This window comes from Arctopsyche grandis, chromosome 11 (genome assembly GCF_051622035.1).
Source record: "Arctopsyche grandis isolate Sample6627 chromosome 11, ASM5162203v2, whole genome shotgun sequence".
Taxonomy (NCBI): Eukaryota; Metazoa; Arthropoda; class Insecta; order Trichoptera; family Hydropsychidae; genus Arctopsyche; species Arctopsyche grandis.
In genome coordinates this window covers 12,709,081-12,731,679 of record NC_135365.1, presented here as the reverse complement: position 1 = coordinate 12,731,679, position 22,599 = coordinate 12,709,081, and the positions used below count along the sequence as shown (strand labels likewise).

The 22,599-nt window shown below is 34.1% G+C and overlaps 2 protein-coding genes across 10 annotated transcripts in view; one reads left to right on the top strand and one right to left on the bottom strand.

The window, feature by feature from the left end:
* LOC143918981 (uncharacterized) overlaps positions 1–22,599 on the top strand; it is a 100,894-nt gene that overhangs the window by 29,754 nt on the left and 48,541 nt on the right. The gene's annotated exons all lie outside the window — the stretch shown is intronic.
* On the bottom strand, positions 7,929–9,303 carry LOC143918941 (uncharacterized). The gene is made up of 3 exons (XM_077441069.1): positions 8,906–9,303; positions 8,651–8,818; positions 7,929–8,554 (listed from the first exon to the last, which is right to left on the bottom strand). The coding sequence occupies exons 1-3, from the start codon at positions 9,182–9,184 to the stop codon at positions 8,504–8,506; spliced, it is 498 nt and encodes a 165-aa protein (XP_077297195.1). The 5' UTR covers positions 9,185–9,303; the 3' UTR covers positions 7,929–8,503.

Genomic DNA, 22,599 nt, shown 5'->3' with positions numbered 1-22,599 from the left:
TACCGGTACTACCGAGCTTAAACTTCTTACTCCCGGTAGTACTGGTATCTACCGGTATACATTTATTTAAATATTTAGTTCAATAAAATTGAATTTGTTACCAATAAAATATTAATTAATTAATCGTAAGCTAATTGCCGGTTAATCATAACACAAAACCGTGCTCCACTAGAACGAGTTTTTAGCTCGCAATTTTACTGATTTAAAATTCAGTTTACACTTTAACCTTTAACACCAATTAACCCTTTTAAACGAAATGAAAAACAGTTTGGCCAGAATATTACCTCAATAAATATTTTTCAATATAAAATGATCAATTTAAAATAGTATTAACAGTGGGAAAAAAATCCCAAGTGAAAATACGTACTTTCGACTTTTGATTTGAACTGGACGACTACTTTGAAAGCTGAAAAGTACTACAAATGAAATAAAATAACCGACTTTAGATTACAATATTCATTTTGAACAGAAAATTGACAGATTTTGAGACATCGACCGAACAACACCAAGATATAGAAAAATCGCGCGATTTAAAAAACACATACATACATATATCATCAACATTTTTTATTACCAGATTCGTGTTTACTGGACATAGATCTATAAGAAAAGTCATATCTCGTCTCTGAACCATTTTTCATGTCGAACAGCGTAAAAGTGAAAAAAAAAAAATAGGTTTCCGAAAAAATCGTCTGTTATAAATCAATATATGTAAGTATTCGGAGATAGTCTCAGGTTATGTACGATATTTTCAGCACACTTTGTTTTTGATTTGAAATTTATGAAACGTTTGAATAGCCGGTCAAAAGGATATTGAGTGTCGACTAATTCATCGACTAACTCATACAAACTAGCCGATACAACGTCTTATTCTAAATTCAAAACAATTCAACCAAAATTATATTAAAATTATTTTCGGTACTACCGGTAGTACCGAATGTCAAATTTTGACCAAAAAACGCGTGTTAGATGCGAGCTATCATTCGAGACGTAATAACACAATAAGAATCTGAATACTAATCATACACAATAACTAGTCATGCATAATAACTTGTCCATCATTTATTCAAATTCAACCAGTTTTTAGTTGAACGCCACAAGTACATAACTGATTTTTAAAATTGTGTGTTATTTTACGTATTTTGCATATTTTAGAGACTAGTTTTATTTTGTTAATGGATACTCTACATTGACCCGAATATTTAAATTACAAAAAAGTGCTTATTCACAAGTAGATCGTGTTTAAAATTTGTATTATGCATTTACATACATACATTCTGCACATTATGAAATTGTGTAGCATATTGCGTTATTTATGTATTATGTTCATAAGTACTGGAAATATGAAAAACCCGTGTCTTTATAAAACTGAGTATTTTTTATATGGTTGATAAAATAATTGGGTCACATACGGCACGGCACACATTCTTTCAGTTCCTCGATTTAATTATGCGGTGAAAGCTCAACACAAATTGAACTTTATAACGAAAGCTCTATAGGCTTTATACATACATAATAGCGTTGCGATTATATTCACTATGTATTAATGGCTAAACAGATTATTCGTCCAAAAGCGATCTCGCGCAAGTCACTAAAATCTCGATCATGGAACATCTGGCACTCGAATTCTCGTTAGTAAATAATTTCGCGTGGGAAGCTTTCGATTGATGGAGTTTTGGGTGCCAGATGTTCCGTGATTGAGATTTTAGTGATGTGTGCGAGATCGCTTTTTACGGAATAATCACTGAATCGTATTGATGACTTGTGTCGAGTAAAGGTTTATTTATACCGGTATAGCTCAAGCCGGCAACGGCACGTAAACAGAAATACGAAAAATTCCGTAATGTGTATGTGAAATATTCGAAACAGCATTAACGATGTATTCGTATTATACAGCTGTACATGTGACCGAAATGTATCAAGCAGAACCGGTTTTCTTCGGCCACTTTGGAAATATTCACGTAGACGTGATGGCATAGTGGCGAGTGCACCCGTACTAACGAAATATTTTTGGAAACGTCATATTGCGACAATATTGGCTACGATACAATGTATGTAACATTGTATCGTATTGTCGCGTTCTGTAAAGTATATGCAAGCCAATTTTGCATTGCACAATTAATATTAATCGTAAAACAGCTTGGTAGTATATATTTTATTATAGAGTTTTATAAACGATTTATGATAAGGAAACGCATCTTTAATTAAAATAATATTGCAGGTATCAATTATGATTCTTAATCGCAGATTATCTGCATTGTGCTATTTTTTCAATTCCGCAGTTAATGGTTTTGAAAGTATGTATAATGAATGGTTTTAATACGACGATTTTATAATTACGTCCTATTATATGTATTCTAAAATAAAATAAAGCGTTAAGTCTAAGCACACATACTCGATGATTAATTAATTAGTCGTTTTATATTTTTTTAACGATTCAAGGCTTTTCTTTTTTACATACATACATAGATATCTAAACAACAAAGCCGTTCTAAATTGCCTTAAAAAGTCAACCGAGAACGAGCGCTAATTTCCCATTAATGCCGATATATGTATGTATGTATGTATGTATAAAGACAACGTAAATATTTGCTTTGCTTCTTTGAAAAACGAATAAATCGAGCTAAGGCTTTAATGTTCTTAATTACTATATAAATATATATAAAAGTCATAAGATAATTAATATTTATTGCAGGATAAGCTAACAGTCATACTAAGCTTTGTGATACTATAACTTTCAAGTTACAATCCTTTTTAAGCTTGAAACATTTAGTGACATTTAAGTAATTTAATGCTTTACAGTATTTGAATATATTATATTAAATTTAATGTATGCATTCATCTTTTTTTTAAATAATTTAATTATTCATCAGAACTTCTTTATTGCGCGATGATACGTATTATTATATATATACATATATAAGAGTCAAATTATTCCTCAAAATGTTTGACTATATGTATATATTTATTTCTAAATATTCAGGATCGGTAAAGTTATTCTTATATATAGAAAATTTTAATTCGTCCTAAAAGCATGCGCCATATTTTAATGGGGCCTATCAAACGGAAGTGAGTTATTACGGTTGAGGTTGAAATGTCGGTATAAACCGCAAAATAGCTGCCATTTTTGTAATAAAATGTTTATTGGCAAACGCATGTAGTGTATCGATGCAATATTTTAATCCTAAAATATCATCAATTTTAAATTATACATGTCTATGCTTTGGGTACGTATGTATGTATGTATATGTTACAGTCGAAGTGTATTTTCAGTTGTAATGTATTAACTAACGTTTTAAACTAACTATAAACATTCATAAACATTGGTCATTCATATTCGAATACAATTCAACTATGTAGTAAGTTATACATATGTATGTCTATGTATAAGCGCAAATACACTTTCAACAATGTGCGTCAGTTGTTATATAACAGACGATTTTTGACAGCGCTGATGTTTTTATGAATGCTTTAGAATAGGTATTACGAATAAAGGCAATGAGCGCTGTATTAGGGTAACTCTAAGAATGTGTTCAAAATAAAAATGTGACTTTCCAACTAAATTTACTAGTCGAATAACCTAACGTCTACATTTAACCTGGTACCAACTTATAGTTGAAGTATATTTTCAGTTTTAATATATTTTGATTAATTGAAATGTAATTCGACGGAATATATTCCAACCAGTCAACATATGCATAATACGACTGAAAATACACAACTAGTCAAATTATGTTACAACTGGAAGGTACACTTCAACTGTAACATATATGTACGTGTATCATAATATTTTGAAACCTGATACGTACATATTTCAATATTACGAGTATACCTACATACATACATATATGTATACATTGTATCGATGTAAGGCTTTGATATTTATCTTGACGTGGAATGTAATAAAACCAGACTACAGATGAGGAGGTGCTCTAACGCTTTATCAAAATTCTAGTGATCTACTATAATATTAGATATGGCTCCAAGCGTATAATATAACACAGGGAAAATGTAATGTATATATTGAACATTTATGTAATATGATACGAAATTATATTTTATTATCAAGTATACATATGTATGTATGTATATACATACATACATACATACATCGCTATAATAAATATTATTTTTAGTAATAAAGGTGCGTTCAAAGAATTACATACATATGCATTATCATTTTTCACAATAACAAGTTCTTGGTAATCCCAAAAAAGAGTCATGCCATTTGTTTCAATCTAAGGGGCTTCTTGTGTCTATCACATATTCGACAATGCACGTCAATAGTTCGATACAAAACTGCACGGAAAATACTATTTGTATTCATACTATACAGCACCGCCCGCTTGCATATACATACATATGTACATTACAGACTGCGAATATACGGCGCAATATTGCTTGTATATTGTTATAATATGACGTCTCCGAAAATATTCATATGCATATGGCAATACTTACGTTAGACGGGTGCACTCGCCACTATGACGTCACGTCAAGCTTTAATATTTCCACAATGGCTAAAGAAAACTGGCTCCTCTTGATGCGTTTCGGTGATATGTGATGCTGTATAATATTTTATTTTATTTTACATAGATATACATATACCAGGAAAGCTTGACAGGAAGACCCCAATGCGCCTTCCTAGACAATTAATTACAAACAATTCAGCATTTTTATTACATAAATCACTGTATTTCGAGAAGCTGAAGAACACGACATTAACAATTAATTAATTAATTAATCCATTGAGATTTCTATGGATTTAGACTTGTACATATTTTTTTACAAATTGTACATACATACATACATTAAATACAAAAAAATTGTGACAGATGGTAGGATGTATTTTTTGCCAATTTTTAGGAACCGTTTCAACAGTGATCAGATAAAATTGGCTCTGATCTCTGATTAGAAACGATCGACTTGGAGTCACAAATATCCAAGTCTAACCAGTAGTATTAAATAATAGCCCGGGATCGAACCCAATAATCTCTCAGTGCTTAACATAAAAGCAACCACTGAGTCATACTGCTGAATATGAATAGATCGTGTCAGTTACTGCTGTTTCGGATTCATCACATACACATTACGAAATTTTTCGTACTGCAGTTCACGTGTAGTTTGCCGGCTTGAGCTGAACCGTTATAAACGAACCTTTACGCACACGTCATTAATACATAGTGAATATGTACATAGAACATGAATATATGGTGTCGGTTGCTGCTGTTTGGGTACATAATACGGAACATCTAGATGTGTCAATATGGAATGTACTAAAGAATATTTTTCGTACTATTGTTTACGTACAGTTGCCGGTTTGAGCTGTGCTGGTATAAACGAACGTTTATTCGTACCCTATCCAGAGTACTCAATATATGTAATATCATAGGTTCAAGCTGTTTCAATCCCTTATATGTATGTATGTCTATGTAGAAAAAAGTTATACCTATTCTATACTATAATGTAGTCTATATTGTTTCCAATTCGCTTCGGGCTCATTTTCAATTTACTGCCTCTTCCGACAGAATGGAGGTAATTTTACCAAATTACCAACCAGGCTAGACAGTAGACGATGACGAGGATGTCTTCGGTGTAATTTCATCTCAGACCAGCTGCATTACGATGCAACTTCCGGTTTGTTAAACATCAAATACTCTCGTTGGCGAACGGCGTAGTGTGCCGTATCGATTATGATGCTGTAATACTTTTCGGAAAAGCTCTCCGGAAAATTGCAACGTAACCGTTTGTACCATCTGGCGCTACCCTTGGGAGATGGATATCAGTTGGAGTTAAATTTTCATTATATTTTCCACGTACGTGTACAATTTTCTTTCATTATTTACGTTTACGTGTGCTTGCATACGAGATGCTTGCGTTTTTTTCGCGTTCCCTGGAACTCGTGCTTTTACGCAGTCGTTAACCTTTTCGATGCGTCTCTAGGGCAACAATTGGCGGGCTTGGCCCCGGCTGGTTCACCAGGGATTGCCAAGGGCGAGACGGTTGCCAGGGGTGGCTCTTTGGCCAAAATATCGATTGCAGTGCGGAAGGTTTTAACGGCAAAATGCTTTTGCGTGTTTCGTGTCTGTAAAGAGAATGCGCCGCATTCGTCAATTCCTCTATACTATCGTAGAGCGTTTACGATTTCAAGCCAATTTGCACTAATTGAAGTTTTATATTGAGTTTGTAGCATGAAGGTATATACCTGTCGAATGGATATATGAAAAATAAGTTGCTGTTTGTATGTACATATACTAATGTAGTGTAAAAAGTAATATCGATTTTTGCCATTCGTGACGGGTTGCCGTGAATCGACATTATATGCGAGTTGCATATTGATTGACCTTTACGTGGCGCAAACTATGAAGGGAGTTCGAGCGTGTTTTACTATGAAAACACACGTGTAAATAGGGTTAAAAACATGTCATGAATACGTGTCCGTAATGCGAATTAGGTCCAGTATATACAGAGGAAATCTGTGTCAACTTTTGATCCATAAGTCATGTGGTTTTCGCAACAAGTCCAGGTGTATATAATGTGTGAAGCCTTTGAGTCGAAATTTTACGTCTATTATAATAATAATTAAACTGAATTGTTGTAGTGGTTTACATAATTAACTGTCTAAAATGTACAATATTATATCGTTGATAATGTTGTTTTAGTCGAGCTCGGTTATTACGACAGTCAAGGGGCTGATAAAATGGTGGTAGAGATGTTCCAAACGAGGAGGCTTGTTTCTAACTGATTTTATATTAAAAAATTCGGAAAATTTTATTATCTAACTGTCTCTTTCTGACTTAATGAATGGTATGGAAAAAGTTTAAATTGTGTATTTTTCCTCGTAACATCTTGATTCAAAATGTTCCTTTTATATTATAAGCTTCACTCTCCCATACGGGGGTTAGCTAACATTCAGGTAAGCCAGGTTAGGAGTTTGATCATGAACGAACTCATTAAAATTTACATTGAAATCTTTTGTCAAATCAAAGCGATGATAGCTCACTATCAATAGGTCTTTCTATCGCCCCTTCACAACTCACAGGCTAAAGAGTTAAACAATTATAACATTTACACTACTCATTTTTTACATACTATTACTGTTGCCTACTTATGTACATATGTATCTACTATTACTATTTTTTTTTGTTAAATTGTATAAAAAATATTCATAAATTTGCTCGATCTTTGGAACTAGAACTTCGTTTTGTCTAAAATATTTATGTATGTATATATGTATGTATGTACCTATCAATATATTCTCACGATTCTCAAAACTGGATCATTTCATCATTTAAAACGAAGATCGCAGATAATATGATTAAGCCATCTTCGTCCCACACGAAACATGTTAATTTCATGTACACATACATACATACATAAACGTGTGTCATATTCGGTACATCTTGTCAGATGAAGATGTGGTTGTAACTGTTGCGGCCTTCGTCGCCATTAAACGAAAGTGAAACATGATACAAAACCACAGGTATTTTCAGAACTGTCCATTTTTGTTTGCTGTCGATTCTTATGAAATGCGTGACACTTGCTACAGCTTTGCTTGCTGCAGTAGAGAGTCAATTCTAATATTATTATTTGAACGCATTTCATCAAAAATGATTTAAATTACAAGACTATTTTTTTAATCATTACAACTTTGTGAATCTTTTTGACGTACGTTGAGTCCATTTATTCTTGAGAAAATAGCAAATACAAATTTGTGTATGCTATTTCCTATTCTTACACGTGTGCAAGAGATATGTGTATTTATTTATGGTTTCCTTGTCTACCATTAGTCCTTCTTCATTGCTCACACTCTTGAAATTGGTGTCAAATGTTAAATATATAATATAAAACCTACAAAGAAAAATAATGGGAATAAATGCTATCAACATCAGCAGTTAATGCTCAAAATTTAAGAGTTTCAGGATTATACATATACACATGTAGACCAACTTTGCCTTGCATACATTTTATTTGAATCATAATTATCTTACAATAATAATAATAATTATGTTCTTATCTTATTTTTTTACTATGATATATTAAAAGAATAAAACGTAAAAACTGATTTTAAATATTCGAATAAAACTGTTTGATCTTTGATGTTCTCTCAAACTAAACGGATTTATTCGCTGTTTTTTTTATCTATTCTATAATGTAGTCGATATAGTGGAAAGAGTGAAGAGATTGAAATGACAATAGATGGGTCACGTAGCCAAAAGATTGGACGAAAAAATAAGTGCTGGAGTGGTACCCGAGATAATAAAAGTCGGCAAGGAAAATGGGTGGAAGAAATAAAAATAAAAACATGTAGATTGAGATGGATGATAGCCAAACAGATATGAATGGAACCTCATTGGAGAGGCCTTCATCCAGCAGAGGATGGTGATTGGATGAAGGCCTCTCCAGCAGAGGATGGTGATTCTTGCGTGGTACAGTCTTAACATCTGTTAAGACTGTACCACGCAAAAAATGACATTTTTTTTATCTGATCGTATTATAAGCACTATTCCTCCCCCCCTGCAATTGGTTTCGCACCTAAAATAGTCGGTTTTACCTGAAATATTTAAATAAAAATATATTATTTATTTGTATGTACATACATAGGTTTCGAAAATGTGTCTTATGAATTGTATCCAACACAAATACATACTTTTATTGGGTTTTCGCATACTGGTTTTTCATTTAGCGTAACGTTTACAATATTTGGATAAGGTTGCCCCTGTTCTCCTTGCACATTGAAATCTATATTATTTGTACTACTAGTACATGATACTTTAAAAAGTGTCCCCTCTGAACTTACTCGGGCAATTTTTGGATCCTGAAATGTTTGTTTTTACATATTGAGGGATGCATATTTATAACAATGGAAGATCCAAGGATATTAATGTAATGTATAATAACTTACTATGGTTATTACTGCTGGGCTGTCCAATCTTAATTCGATCCTTGCCTCTGAAAGGTTTTTATATTCTTTCAAATAAAAAGTGCCCTTCCAATAATTTTCTTTTGATGGCCGACGACCGATCTCCCTTTCCATAAATATAAAAGAATCAGGACATGGATTAAAACCTTCCATTGCTAATCCAATAAATGTCATACCATCAGTTTGGCTTTTCACGTTATTAAGGTTGAATAGCAGTATTATGAACAAAAAGGCTTTTGTATGATTTAAAAATGTATCCATTTTACACAGGATTGTAAATAAATTATAAATTAACTACGAATATTGCGTTTAAATGACAAAAATTAAATACACATCGATGCGTTCGATGTGTTGGGTTAGAGTAAAACAGTTGTTGTGATGCATATGTACATTACAAAAGTTGTTTTAAGGTTCGTTTATACCAGTACAACTCAACTGCACGCAAACAGTAGTACGAAAATATTCTTTAGTGTATTCTATATGGACACATTCATATTTTCCATAATATGTACGTGGCGTACCGAAACAGAAGTAATCGCCACGATCTATTCATATTACAGAAGTACATGTCACCGAAACGTATCAATCAGAATCCGGTTATGGAAATATTCACATGACGTCATAGTGGCGAGTGCACCCGTACTAACGAAAGTGCGCAGGCGCATATGAATATTTTCAGAAACCTCATATTGTGACAATATGACGCTAGCAATATTGCACCGTATATTAGCGCTCTTTAATGTACATATATGATAGCCAATTTTGATTTGCACTCGTCTAAAACAAGTATAAACGTGCTGAAAATGGTTCGGTGATTGTTGCGCACAAACCGCTCACCCAAAAGTCACTAAAATCTCTATAACGGGGCATCTGGCATCGAAAAATCCATTATACTAACGAGAACTCGAGTGCTAAATATTCCATGTGCGCGATTTTCATGGCAAAAATTGTCTTTTGGGCTATCGCAATGTGCGTAATAATTAAATTACCGCTGAAAAGAGGCAATGCCGTATTTTATGAATATAAATAATTGTCTTTTAAGTGCAGTATATTGCCGAGCTGTTGACGTATGTACAGTACTGGATAATATAAACCAAGGTTACCCACCCAACCCTTTTGACGCTGGGGGCTACTTTTCATCTAAATTTTCCTGCGATCGACTTTTTTGTTTTTGCAAATTTTATTCTCTCACTGTGATGCTTTCTTTCAATTAAAAGTTTTCTTAACTTCTTGTGTGGCTCAACTTCTTTCAAAAGAATTTTAAATTTTCTTCTCTTAAGCGCTTTACATCTAATAGAATTAATTATTTTTTAAATTCTATTTTAAAATATGGAAATCATTAGTATTTCATAATCATAAAAATTCACAACAGTAGCTGAGGATCGACCAAATGTTGCTCCGAGATCGACCGGTTGGAAACCCTTGATATAAACGAACCTTTATTCGGTGGGACAGTAGAAATGTGATAGGAGCGGGTGGTCGAGGTCAGATACATAGTATTATCGGTGCTAGAGTTGAACGAGAAGAGGTGGATTCTTATCTTCTACTTATTTTTTAAAAATATATTATGTACATATATATATAAAATTACAAATTGAGCAAAATTGAATTTGTGAGTTGCTATTATTATTAGTATCCAAACAAAAGGCAAAATCGTTACACGAATTTCACCGAAATATCAAATGCACATTTGTTATACCCTTACAAGCTGTACAATTTTCTTTTTTAGGACTGCTTTCTTAAAAATGCGATAGATTCAAAGACAATTGTTTAATTGTTCCAACACGTCGAAATAAATTTCGAGCAATAAATAAATAATTTCATGAATAGAACGTAGCGTGCAGTAGTACGTAGTAATGGTTTCTCATGATACGCATCTATTATTCACGTTCCTTTTTCGTTCGGTTTTCTTATCGCCGCTACATCTTTTCTCATTCACTCCATCACCGTTGCATAGATTATATTATATGCCTTTTTTACATACAATAAATGCTGGCTTATTGTGTACGCACCTATATTTAATTTTCTCGGCCATTGTGACTATCTGCGGGGCAGCATCTGCGTTCTTCGGATGCCATTCGCTTTCTTCTCTTTTGTACAATTTAAACCATCGAATAATTTAATAAGCGTCTATATTTAGGCGAAACAGAACCCTTCTCAAATTTAAATGGAATTGTACAATTAGCTTTTCATATTCTGCCCGAAGCTTTTTATGATTATATAAGAACTGCTTATACCCAACCCAAAGGTACTATCACTTTTCCTTGACCCATATGCTATTTTCGCTCGAGTAAATTGATGTTTGTTTTGTATACTTTTTTGCTATTAAAGGTTTATTCATACTGGCACAGCACAGACTTGTAGACGTAACAGCACAGCACGGCACAGCACGTGGCGTAGACGTAACAGCAGTAGCTGACAAAATCTATTCATATACCAGAAACATAGACTAGTGGTTGGCATATAATGCTTTGAACAAAGTGGTCACGCGTTAAAATCCCACTGGTTTCTGCTGGCCAGACCTTAGATTTGCGCTCCAGGTCGAGTTTGCCAATTTATGTGATTTTCATTGAAATGGTTCCAACAAATTGGTAACCTTACCTATTTTCTCGCAAATCTCGAGTTTTCAGCAATCTATAATTTTGCTGAATGCTAATTGATATGTTTTTACTTCATATAATGCTAATAATATGTACTTATTTCAAAAATTTACAATGTTTCTGGCCAAGAAAGCGCATTAGGTTTACCTGTTAGACCTTCCTGGTATACATACATATATTATATATGTGTAAAATAAAAATAAAAGTATGCAGAAGTACATGTAACCGTAACGTATTAAGCAAAGCTGGTTTTCTTTGTCCCCTGTGGACATATTAACGCAAGACGTGACGTAATAGTAGCAAGTGCATGCGTGCTGTCGAAAGTGTGCAAGCGCATATGAGTATTTTCGGAAATTTATATTTACTCAACGATACGACGCAAGCAATATTGCGCCGTATCATCGCGCTCTGTAATGTATATGTGGGTTGATTTTGGCTTGCACTCGGCCAAAACAAGCCAAAACGTGCGCTGCTCTATAGTATGAATAGAAGTAGTATTTTCCGTGCACTGCTGTGCTGGACTGTTACCTTGCAGTGCTGGATAGTATGAATTGGTATTTTGTCGTAGTGACCCAAGTACAATTTCCACCTTTCATAACCATTTTCAATCAGCTGTCTTGTCATCTTATACGTTGACGGATTCATCACGTATTTGCGGTTTGCACCTTGCTGGGCATATTTGCGGTTTCGAGCCGGTACTACTGGTTGGTCTCCGCCATAAAAGATGTGCGAATCGATACCTAATATGTCTTCTTGCAACGTAGTTTCCATCACATAATGCTCCTTTCAGACTGGTTGATACATTTACAATCGATAAATCAATTTTTGAAAAGTTCACGTTGCTAAACAATACGGTGTGACCTCGCTGGTTTTACTTTCGCAATCATATTGCGCAAATTATTTTTTTACTACAATGATTCGTATCATGCTTTCGTACCAAAAAATAAATTATGTATAGGTGTTAAATTGAATGTGTGTACATAAATATATATGTATATGAAAATCTTTAAACAAATCTACACCTTTTAATCAATTAGAATCAAAATTTTCAGCTATTTAAGTTTATTTATTTAGTCATCAATTCAAATTATTCAGATTTTTCTTCTAAGACATCAATTCAAATCCTACTTCTTCAATTCAGATTCTACTTCCTAAGATATCAATTCAAATCATTGCAATGCAAATCATAAGACATAATTCAAATTTTGTGTATAGGAAAATTTCGTGCTTTCCGTTTTTTTTTTTTTTTTCTTTTTTTTATATATCTGAACATACAAAGTGTAAATATATACATTTTGTGATCGTGAGGAAATTCGACCTCGAGATTTTGACTGATTTGTATTCTCGGTAACGACCCCTGATCACGTTTTAATAGCTTTTAGTTTTAATTAAAAGGTTGATTGTGAATTGTTAGCCATTAAAGAGTCAATGGGTTAAATTTTATTTAACGAAAGATAGGAAACGGAATACGTGGGTGAGAAGTATGCAAGGGTAGTGGATATAGCGGAGCAAGTGAAAAGATTAAAATGGCAATGATCGTGTCACGTAGCTAGAAGAATGAACGAAAGTACGACAAAAGAAGTGCTAGAATGGTACCCGAGAGAATGTAAAAGGTGAAAAGAAGGCCGCAAGGAAGATGGGTAGACGAAATTAGAAAAATGTGCGGGATGAGATGCATGAGACTTGCGCAAAACAGAGACAAATAGAAGTCTGCTGAAGAGGCCTTCATCCAGCAATGGATGGTGAATGGGTGTTTCTTGTTTTTATTTGGAAAATTTGAGGAAAAACTTTGAATCACTGCCTATCGATGTTTCCAAAGCTGACTTTTAAGAATAGATCTAAAACTATTTTTTTCAAAAGATCAATTTGAATTTAGTGTTATTTTAACAAACCTACATACCTACATACATATATGTTATCGAGATTAATTTGGAAACTCTATTGTTTCAATGGCCAAAACGGTAATATTCAAATATGATAATAAAAAAATCTACGTATGTAGATGAACCTTTCCATCAAATACACAAAGAGCAATTTTTTTCATCAATTTTGGAAATGAGACGCTTCATATCTCAATAATCACTAGCGCTGGGTATCTTATAAATGGAAATTAAGTTTTTTCATGTAGTATTTTCCGATTTTCTAGATTATATGCTGAATCTGAAGTGGTTTTTTATGGCTACATAAGGAGCTGCTATTTAGATATACATACATGTATACATGTTTATTTATTTATTTAGTAGCAAATTGCTAATGAATATGTAACAAACAACAAAAGTAACAACTAAATTTATAACTATAATATAACAAAATTTACAAAACTATAATTAATAGCATAACATAATATTATATAATGCCAAACATTGCATTGATTAAACTACATCATCTTCCACAAAGGTACCGTTCAAGAAAGCACCAATGTTATTAGCACCTGTAATGCCCGCAGGAAGGGCATTATAAATTTGAACACCTCTGTGGAAAACACTTCCTGCAGCTTTTGCTTTCTTAACTCTGCCTATAATTAAATTATTCCCATTTCTAGTTTCATAATTATGCATATCTCTATTCCTATGTAATTATTGAAATATTTAGGTAATAGACCCTTATCTAACTTATATTTATACCTTATAACCCTTATATTTATACCTTTATCTAACTTATATTTATACCTTATAAACCCTTATAACTTATATTGGGATTTTCCTGTAAGGCCTTCCTGGTATATATGTAAAATAAATAAAAATAAAATAAAATAAATATACAAATTTTAAAGTGCTTAATTTAAGACTATTTGTAATATCTAACCATGTCAATTTTATCATATTTGTTTAGACATATTATTTTATTATACTTAATTTATAACACATATGTTTACACGTATGTCAGTGTTGTTTGAGGAATACATACATATATTGGGTGACCGTAAAAAAGTCGAAAATGTTCGCTTACCATGCATACATATGAAAAACGGTTAGTATATATGTATATCAGTGGCGTGTGGTAAATTTCTCTCTCCCCTCCTCGTACATCCTCACTTAATTTACGCGAGCAGGATACAACAGGAACAAGAGGAACAGGCTTTTCCTCCCGTATCCTGCGCGCGCACATTAAACAAGGCTGTATGACATAAAGAGAGATAATTTCACCGCATGCCACTGATATATATTATATATACATAGTACCGTTTACCATGCACCCTCTTTTTTTTATCTTTCGACTTCGATCTTCGATCTTTCGATTTTCGATCTTTGCCTTCCGATATTTGCTTTTTCGGGCTTTTCACTTTCGGTCTCGTGAGGTAGACCCATACTATACTACAGTTTTTCTTTTTTTAATAGAACAGTGATGTGTGGTTGTTCTAGTGCTATTGACAGACAACCGTGTCGTTCTCTGACGAAAGGGTCTCTCAGACTGTATTTGTTGGGGGGGGGGGGGGGTAGTGGCCTCTTGTAGAGGGCTTTATTGGTAGACTTCTTGACCTCTAAAGTGGGCTTATTACTATACTGGGAGGTGTACAGCCCTGTAGCTATAATTTCACCGCATGCCACTGATATATATATATATATATATATATATATATATATATATATATATATATATATATATATATATATATATATATATATATATATATTATATACATAGTACCGTTTACAATGCACCCTTTTTTTTGATCTTTCGACTTAAGATTTTTCGATTTTCGATCTTTGCCTTCCGATATATATATATATATATATATATATATATATATATATATATATATATATATATATATATATATATATATATATATATATGAGGAGGACGTGCTTCTGCGTTCCTCCCGCTATTACTCGCTTAAACCCGGCTATTGCACGAAATTTAACTTAACCATCTAATCACTTATTTTACTAATTGCATCCTAGTATAATCTAAGTGTAAAAATAAACAGCAAATCGGTCGTAAAAAGCGGTTTTATATCAGTTATTTCGAAAAATTTTGTGCTAATTTTTGTGTCAAATCGGTGTCAAACGAGATACATCTCCCTACCTGAATACAAAAAAAGGGTCCTTCGCCAGCCAAGTCGGTCCCACAGAAGCAATAAATCTTCCACATAATTGCTTCCAGCCAAAAATCTTTAACGAACTTTACTTAATAGAATAATAGCAAACAGAAACGGTGTTTCCCAACTGTCTATCAGTTCTTTTTCATATTTAAATTATATTAAAGTAATTCGTGTAATTTTATATACTTTACTAAAGTTATTATTAAAATATTAAATTGCAAACCGCACTCACATATATAAATCCGTTGTCTCCAAAGAGGCGTCTCACGATAAAGATCTGTAAAAAAGTAGTATAACAATTGCTAATCTATTATTATCATAACTAACTACTTTCACTTACAAAGTAACCCTGTTAAATGGCATGTAATAACTCATAAGTGATCCAAGTGATACCTAGGATGACTATATGTCAAAGCTGACCACAGAGAAGAGTTTATGGCGGTAAGAACTCACTCCTTGAATGGAAATCTCTCTCAAGTACCGCCTTTTTCTCAACACATCTTGGATAAATGCGAGAAAAATAATATCCAAACCTCCAACAAGGTAAGAGTGACGATGGATGATAGCTTAGCTAATAGAAACCTGTATTTAGCCACGTACAATGTAAGAACGTTATCGAGTGAAGGAAGTGTGCTTGCATTAGAGAATGAACTAGAAAGTATCAAATGGGATTTAGTAGGACTTAGCGAAGTAAGACGAAAACAGGAAAACCAAATAATCCTAAAAAGTGGTAACTGTCTCTACTGGAGAGGGCTACCAAATGGTAGAATAGGAGGAGTAGGGTTTCTTATCAATAAGAGAATAGAAAGAAATATTATAGAAATAAACGACATATCGGAACGTATATGCTATGTAGTATTAAGAATCTCGAGCAGGTACACTTGTCAAATCTTCCAAGTGTACGCCCCCACATCTAGCCACCCAGACGAGGAAATAGAAGACTTCTACGAAAAACTACAGGGCGCATACGATAATAGCCGCCACCACTTTAAAATAATCATGGGCGACTTTAACGCAAAAATAGGACAAAAGGCAAACACAGAAAGAGCAGTAGGCAATTTTGGTACCGGCCAAAGAAACGACAGAGGCGATCGCCTCATAGAATTCGCAGAACACAACAGGCTCTTCATCACTAATTCATTTTTCAGGAAAAACACCAACAATAAGTGGACTTGGGAGAGTCCTAAAGGAGACAGAAACGAGATCGATTTCATCCTAACAAATGCCCTGCACTCCGTTAAAGACGTTAGTGTTTTAAGTAAAGTAGATATAGGCAGCGATCACAGATTAGTCCGTGCCAAGATGGCCATTAATATAAATTGCGAACGTAGGAAATTAATAAAAGGATGCAGTAACTCTCCAGATTTCGCTCAACTAAGGTCTAGGAAAAAGGAATTCGAACTCGAACTTGGAAATCGATACGGGAAATTAAACCCAGAAGCAGACATCGAGGAATTGAACACTGTAATTAGTTCGGTTCTAACCTCAACAGGTAAGAAATTAGGTGGTTTCAGGAAACAGATTAAATTAAGCAAAATTTCAGCGGAAACAAAAAACCTAATTAAGCATAAAAGGAATTTAGATAGGGATAATAATAAGCAAGAATACAATCTAGTAAATAAGGAAATTAAGAAGAGAATAGTCAGGGATGTCAGGGATTTTAACAGCAAGCTAATAGAAAATACCATTAAGAATAACCGTAGCCTGAAAAAGTGCAAACAGGATCTTTTCTTAGGCAAAAACCAAATGATCGCAATCAGATCAGAGAGCGGAGTAATAATTAGGAATAGAGAAGAAATCATAGACAGAGTTTACACGTTCTATGCAAAACTATACGAGAACGACAACGGTCAATTCCCCACTCTGGAATCGACACACGGCCAAAGGGTTCCTGCAGTATTGCCTAGCGAAGTAGAGGCCGCGCTAAAAACTGCAAAGAATGGTAAAACCCCAGGGGAAGATAATATTCCCATCGACTTACTAAAATGTGGCGGCCCCCCCCTAATTAATATCTTAGCTAGGCTTTTCAGCAAATGCATCCAGAACCAAGCTATACCAGAAGGATGGAATAACGCAACTATCATTTTAATACACAAAAAAGGCGACAAAAGCGATATCAAGAACTACCGACCCATTAGTCTACTTTCAGCGGTCTACAAGCTCTTCACGAAGGTTATTACAGAAAGGCTGAAGAATATCCTCGACGAGAACCAACCTATAGAGCAGGCAGGGTTTAGGGCAAATTTCAGCACAATGGACCACCTCCAAGTAGTTGGCGAACTAATCGAGCGCGCCAACGAATATCAACGGCCACTGTGCCTAGGTTTCGTCGATTATGAGAAAGCCTTCGATACAGTTAGTCATAATGCAGTACTTAACGCTCTAAAAACACAGGGAGTGCCGGAACCCTATGTGGGACTGTTAGCTACAATATATAAGAATGCCACAGCTTCAGTTAAAATTTTTTCAGGTACAGATAGATTTAGCATAGGAAAAGGAGTAAGACAAGGAGATACAATCTCGCCCAAGTTATTCAATGCGGTGCTTGAGGGAGTTTTCAGGAAATTGGATTGGGATACAGCCGGAGTAAGCATCAATGGTCGCTTTTTGAGTCACCTTCGGTTCGCAGACGATATAGTTTTAGTAGCTCGTGATTCAGCTGACCTACTTATCAGACTAACACAGCTGGACAGGGAAAGTAGAAAAGTAGGATTAAAAATTAACGTAGATAAGACTAAACTAATGTTCAATAGTTATTGCATGCCTGATAGCATCCCCTTAGATGATAAACCAGTAGAAGTAGTAAATAATTATTTATATTTAGGTCAAATAATTGACATGTCTGGTAGTAAAAATGAAGAGATAAAGAGACGTATGAAATTGGGGTGGAGTGCATTTGGACGGATGAATGCTGTTTTTAAATCAAAAATGCCACTCTGCCTGAAGAAAAGGATCTTTGATCAATGCGTTTTGCCAGTGATGACGTATGGATGTGAAACTTGGACACTGAACGCCAAGATGCAAAATAAAATCCAATGCACTCAAAGAAGTATGGAACGCTGTATGCTTGGCATAACAAGGAAAGACAGGAAGCGGAACACGTGGGTGAGAAATATGACAAGGGTAGTGGACATAGTGGATAGAGTGAAGAGATTGAAATGGCAATGGGCGGGTCACGTAGCTAGGAGGATGGACGAAAGGTGGACAAAAGAAGTGCTTGAATGGTACCCGAGAGAAGGCAAAAGAGTAAAAGGAAGACCGCAAGGAAGATGGGTGAACGAAATTAGGAAAATGTGCGGAATGAGATGGATGAGTGTTGCGCAAAACAGAGACGAGTGGAAGCGTGTTGGAGAGGCCTTCATCCAGCAGTGGATGGCGAATGGCTGTAAATGATGATGATGATGATATATATATATATATATATATATATATATATTATATACATAGTACCGTTTACAATGCACCCTTTTTTTTGATCTTTCGACTTAAGATTTTTCGATTTTCGATCTTTGCCTTCCGATATTTGCTTTTTTGACCTTTTCACTTTCGGTGCCGTGAGGTAGACCCACATATGTATATTATGTGGATATTTATCATACATAGATGGTATTTTATATATGTAAGTTCGTTACGATTTATATATTTATTTTTCAACAATCAACTATGAGAATCACATCTCATACACCCACCTTTATGCACACGTAAACGATTTTCCTTGTTTTCATTATTGGATATCCATTCGTCAATGTCTAAGATTACATGGAAAGCTACACGAATTGCATCAGAAAACAAAAGTATTAAAAAAAAGTGTGTAACGTGTGGGTAGGAAATCCAAACTATATGTACAATGTACATCGGATGGAATAGAATCTTCCTTTGCGATTGACAACTGCATCTCGTTTTCCAATCATTTCATACGAGGGGTATCGTTACGTTCGATTCGATATCGCAGCCTCCGGGTTTGGGATCTAGCTTCAGATACACTGGTACTTGGAACGAACCGGTACCGACGAACTATGCGAGATTTAACTATAGTGCTGGATGCTGCGATAATCGCACAATTACGCGACTGGACCGGAGGTCAGGTACTACGTTGCGCAATCATCAAACCGGTTGTTTTGTACCGCGAAAGACTTGACCGAAAAAAATCTCGTTTAACGGTACGCAAATTGGCCATTTAAACGCATCGTCGTTTAATTTATCAATTTGGACAATCTTTGCCTTTATTGTCTCGCTATTTGCAATTTAACAATCTACAGTGGCGCCATCTTTTATTTGAAAATAGCCAACATATGTACATACAATACATATCCGTTCTATATAAAAAATACGCTGGCTATATGTATTGATAAAATGATTATAGGAGTCATCGATGGAATACCAGAGGTCACCATAAACAAACACCGAATATACCATGGTATAAATAAATGTTTTATTATAATCTAAGTGGCCAAAGGCTATTGTTTCTTTAAAAGTAATCAAAATTTTAAATAATTAAAATATTTAGGATAACAACTTCACACAAAAGCCTGCTAATGGATTTATTGCACGAAATATATCTATACAAAGTAACACTTTCTCCTCGTGAGTGTATTTTTGATTGCGATAATAAAAAACAACTGTATACGTGTATGCTTAATATTTTACTTACTTTGGAATGTTCGGTTAGAGACTGAAATATATATGTATGTACATACATATGTAAGTTTGAAATATTCACATGCTATCGTCTTCTACATATAGTGTTTGGTATCATTAAAACAATGAAATTATATTTTAGTCTAGAAAAGCCTCATGTCTTGTTTGAATTTCCATATTCGCTTATACCAGCACAGCTCAAGCCGGCAGCTAGACGTAAACAACAGTACGAAAAATATTCTTTAGTACATTCTATATGGACACATTCATATATTCCGTAATGTGCATGTGGCGTATTCAAAAAAGCAGCAACCAACACGATCTATTCATATTATACAGTAGTACATGTCACTGAAACGTATCAAAGAGTATAGATTTTTTTTTAACCATTTTTGAAATATTCAAGCATGAGGTGACGTCATGGTGGCGAGTGCACCCGTACCAACGAAAGTGTTGCCACGGACATATGAATATTTCCGGAAGCATCATATTGTGACAATATCGATTCGACGATACGACGCAAGCAATACTGCGCCGTATCTATCACTTCTTAACCCATATGCTATTTTCGCTCTAGTAAATTTGGGTTTATTTTGTATAATTTTTTGCCATTAAAGGTCAATGCATACTGGCACAGCACAGACCGGCAACTGCATGTATGTAAACAGCAGTACCAAATGTTACGTAATGTGTACGTGGCGTAGACGTAACAGCAGTAGCCGACAAAATCTATTCATATCGTGCAGCAGTACATGTCACCGTAACAAATCAAGCAAAGCCGGTTTTCTTTGAGCCACTGTGGTAATATTCACGCACGACGTGACGTCATAGTAGTAAGTGCTCAAGCGCATGTGAATATTTTCGGAAATGTCATATTGTGACAATATTGATTCGACGATACGACGCAAGCAATATTGTACCGTATCGTCACGCTCTGTAATGTATATGTAAGCCGATTTTGCCTTGCACTCATCCGAAATAAGTTTGACCGTGCTGAAAACGGGTGGTGCTGTATAGTATGAATATATGTAGTCTTTTCCGTGCAGTGCTGTGCCGAGCTGTTAATGCGCAGTTCTGGGTAATATAAACGGACCTTTAGAACTAATTATTTATTTTGGCAAAGATATGTAACGAACCTTTCCAAAAATATACATACGTATGTACGTTTCCCATGATGAAGCACCGTTCGAAATCGAGTATGCTCTAAAAATTTAATATGTATCAGTTTGATATTATCGGAACCTGTATATGTATGTATGTATGTACATTGTACAATGTACACATAATTCATTTACATCATACCTAGTTATGCATTATTTGCATAGAGGCCGGTTGTTGAACAAACGCTGATGTTTCAGGTCGTTGCATCCATTGATGAATATGTAATATAAAATTGCACACGTGTAAAGTGCAATTTGCAAACGATATGTTGTTCTAGAATATTTTATTTGATATAATGTTTGTTCATCAATACTATTATTTGCCCACCGTATTCCCTTGAAAACATGACCTTATAAATACATATATAATGATATGAATTTCCATATTTTCCTACAGGCTTTTTACCTTGAACGTAGCTATGCCTTAAGGAACTAGCACATATGAACCGCTTTGAGTATTTCCAATAAATATTGCTGCTATTAAGTTTCATAAATTAGCTTTTATAAAATTTATATTTTATCATGATGCCTTTACAGAATTTTTCCCTGAGCGACACTTACATATATGTACATAATATATCAATTTATAGATCACGAGTGGTTTTACCCGGCTTAGCTCGGTATTTGTAATATAAACAGCTTAAACGTGGCTAATCTAATAGTAAACATTCATTCGTTTTTTATTAAATTTATTTGAATCGAAAAAAAATAATATACCGATATCGATATCGTTGTCATAGAAACTTTGATTTGTTTTCGATGCTACCAACAAACCTTACATACAAAGTGTCTTTCAAAATTATACATTAGATAAATTTGATATAATATTCAAATATTGGTGACAAATAGTAGGTAGGATAGTTGGAAAAATTGGCAAACTTTGATAGGAAACGATCGACTGATACCAGCAGCACTGTAGAAATACTCCGAATAAATTCTCTTCAATTGAGGTCAATACAGGGCTTGAACCTTGGAGGTTAGCATTAACGCAACCACAGAAATATACACCTGTCTAAATATACTATATTGTATAAAAAAGATTTATGAATGTGTGAATGTCAAAAATTTACCTATACGAGTTAGTTCTATAAAGCAAAACTTGCAAACATAGCCTGTACGGTACAAATGTACATATGATATTTTTTGATTGCTATTTACATATCTTTATGTACGTATTCTTTCCATATGAATAAGCAGTTTATTTTCTTTATATTATTTTACATTTGATATATT

Excerpts from the sequence above, each read along its gene's own strand:
- LOC143918941 (XM_077441069.1), bottom strand. The coding sequence starts at position 9,184 with ATGGATACATTTTTAAATCATACAAAAGCCTTTTTGTTCATAATACTG. Across the intron at positions 8,819-8,905 it reads GCCCAGCAGTAATAACCATA|GATCCAAAAATTGCCCGAGT; the intron begins GTAAGTTATTAT and ends CAAACATTTCAG. Across the intron at positions 8,555-8,650 it reads TATGCGAAAACCCAATAAAA|GTAAAACCGACTATTTTAGG; the intron begins GTATGTATTTGT and ends TAAATATTTCAG.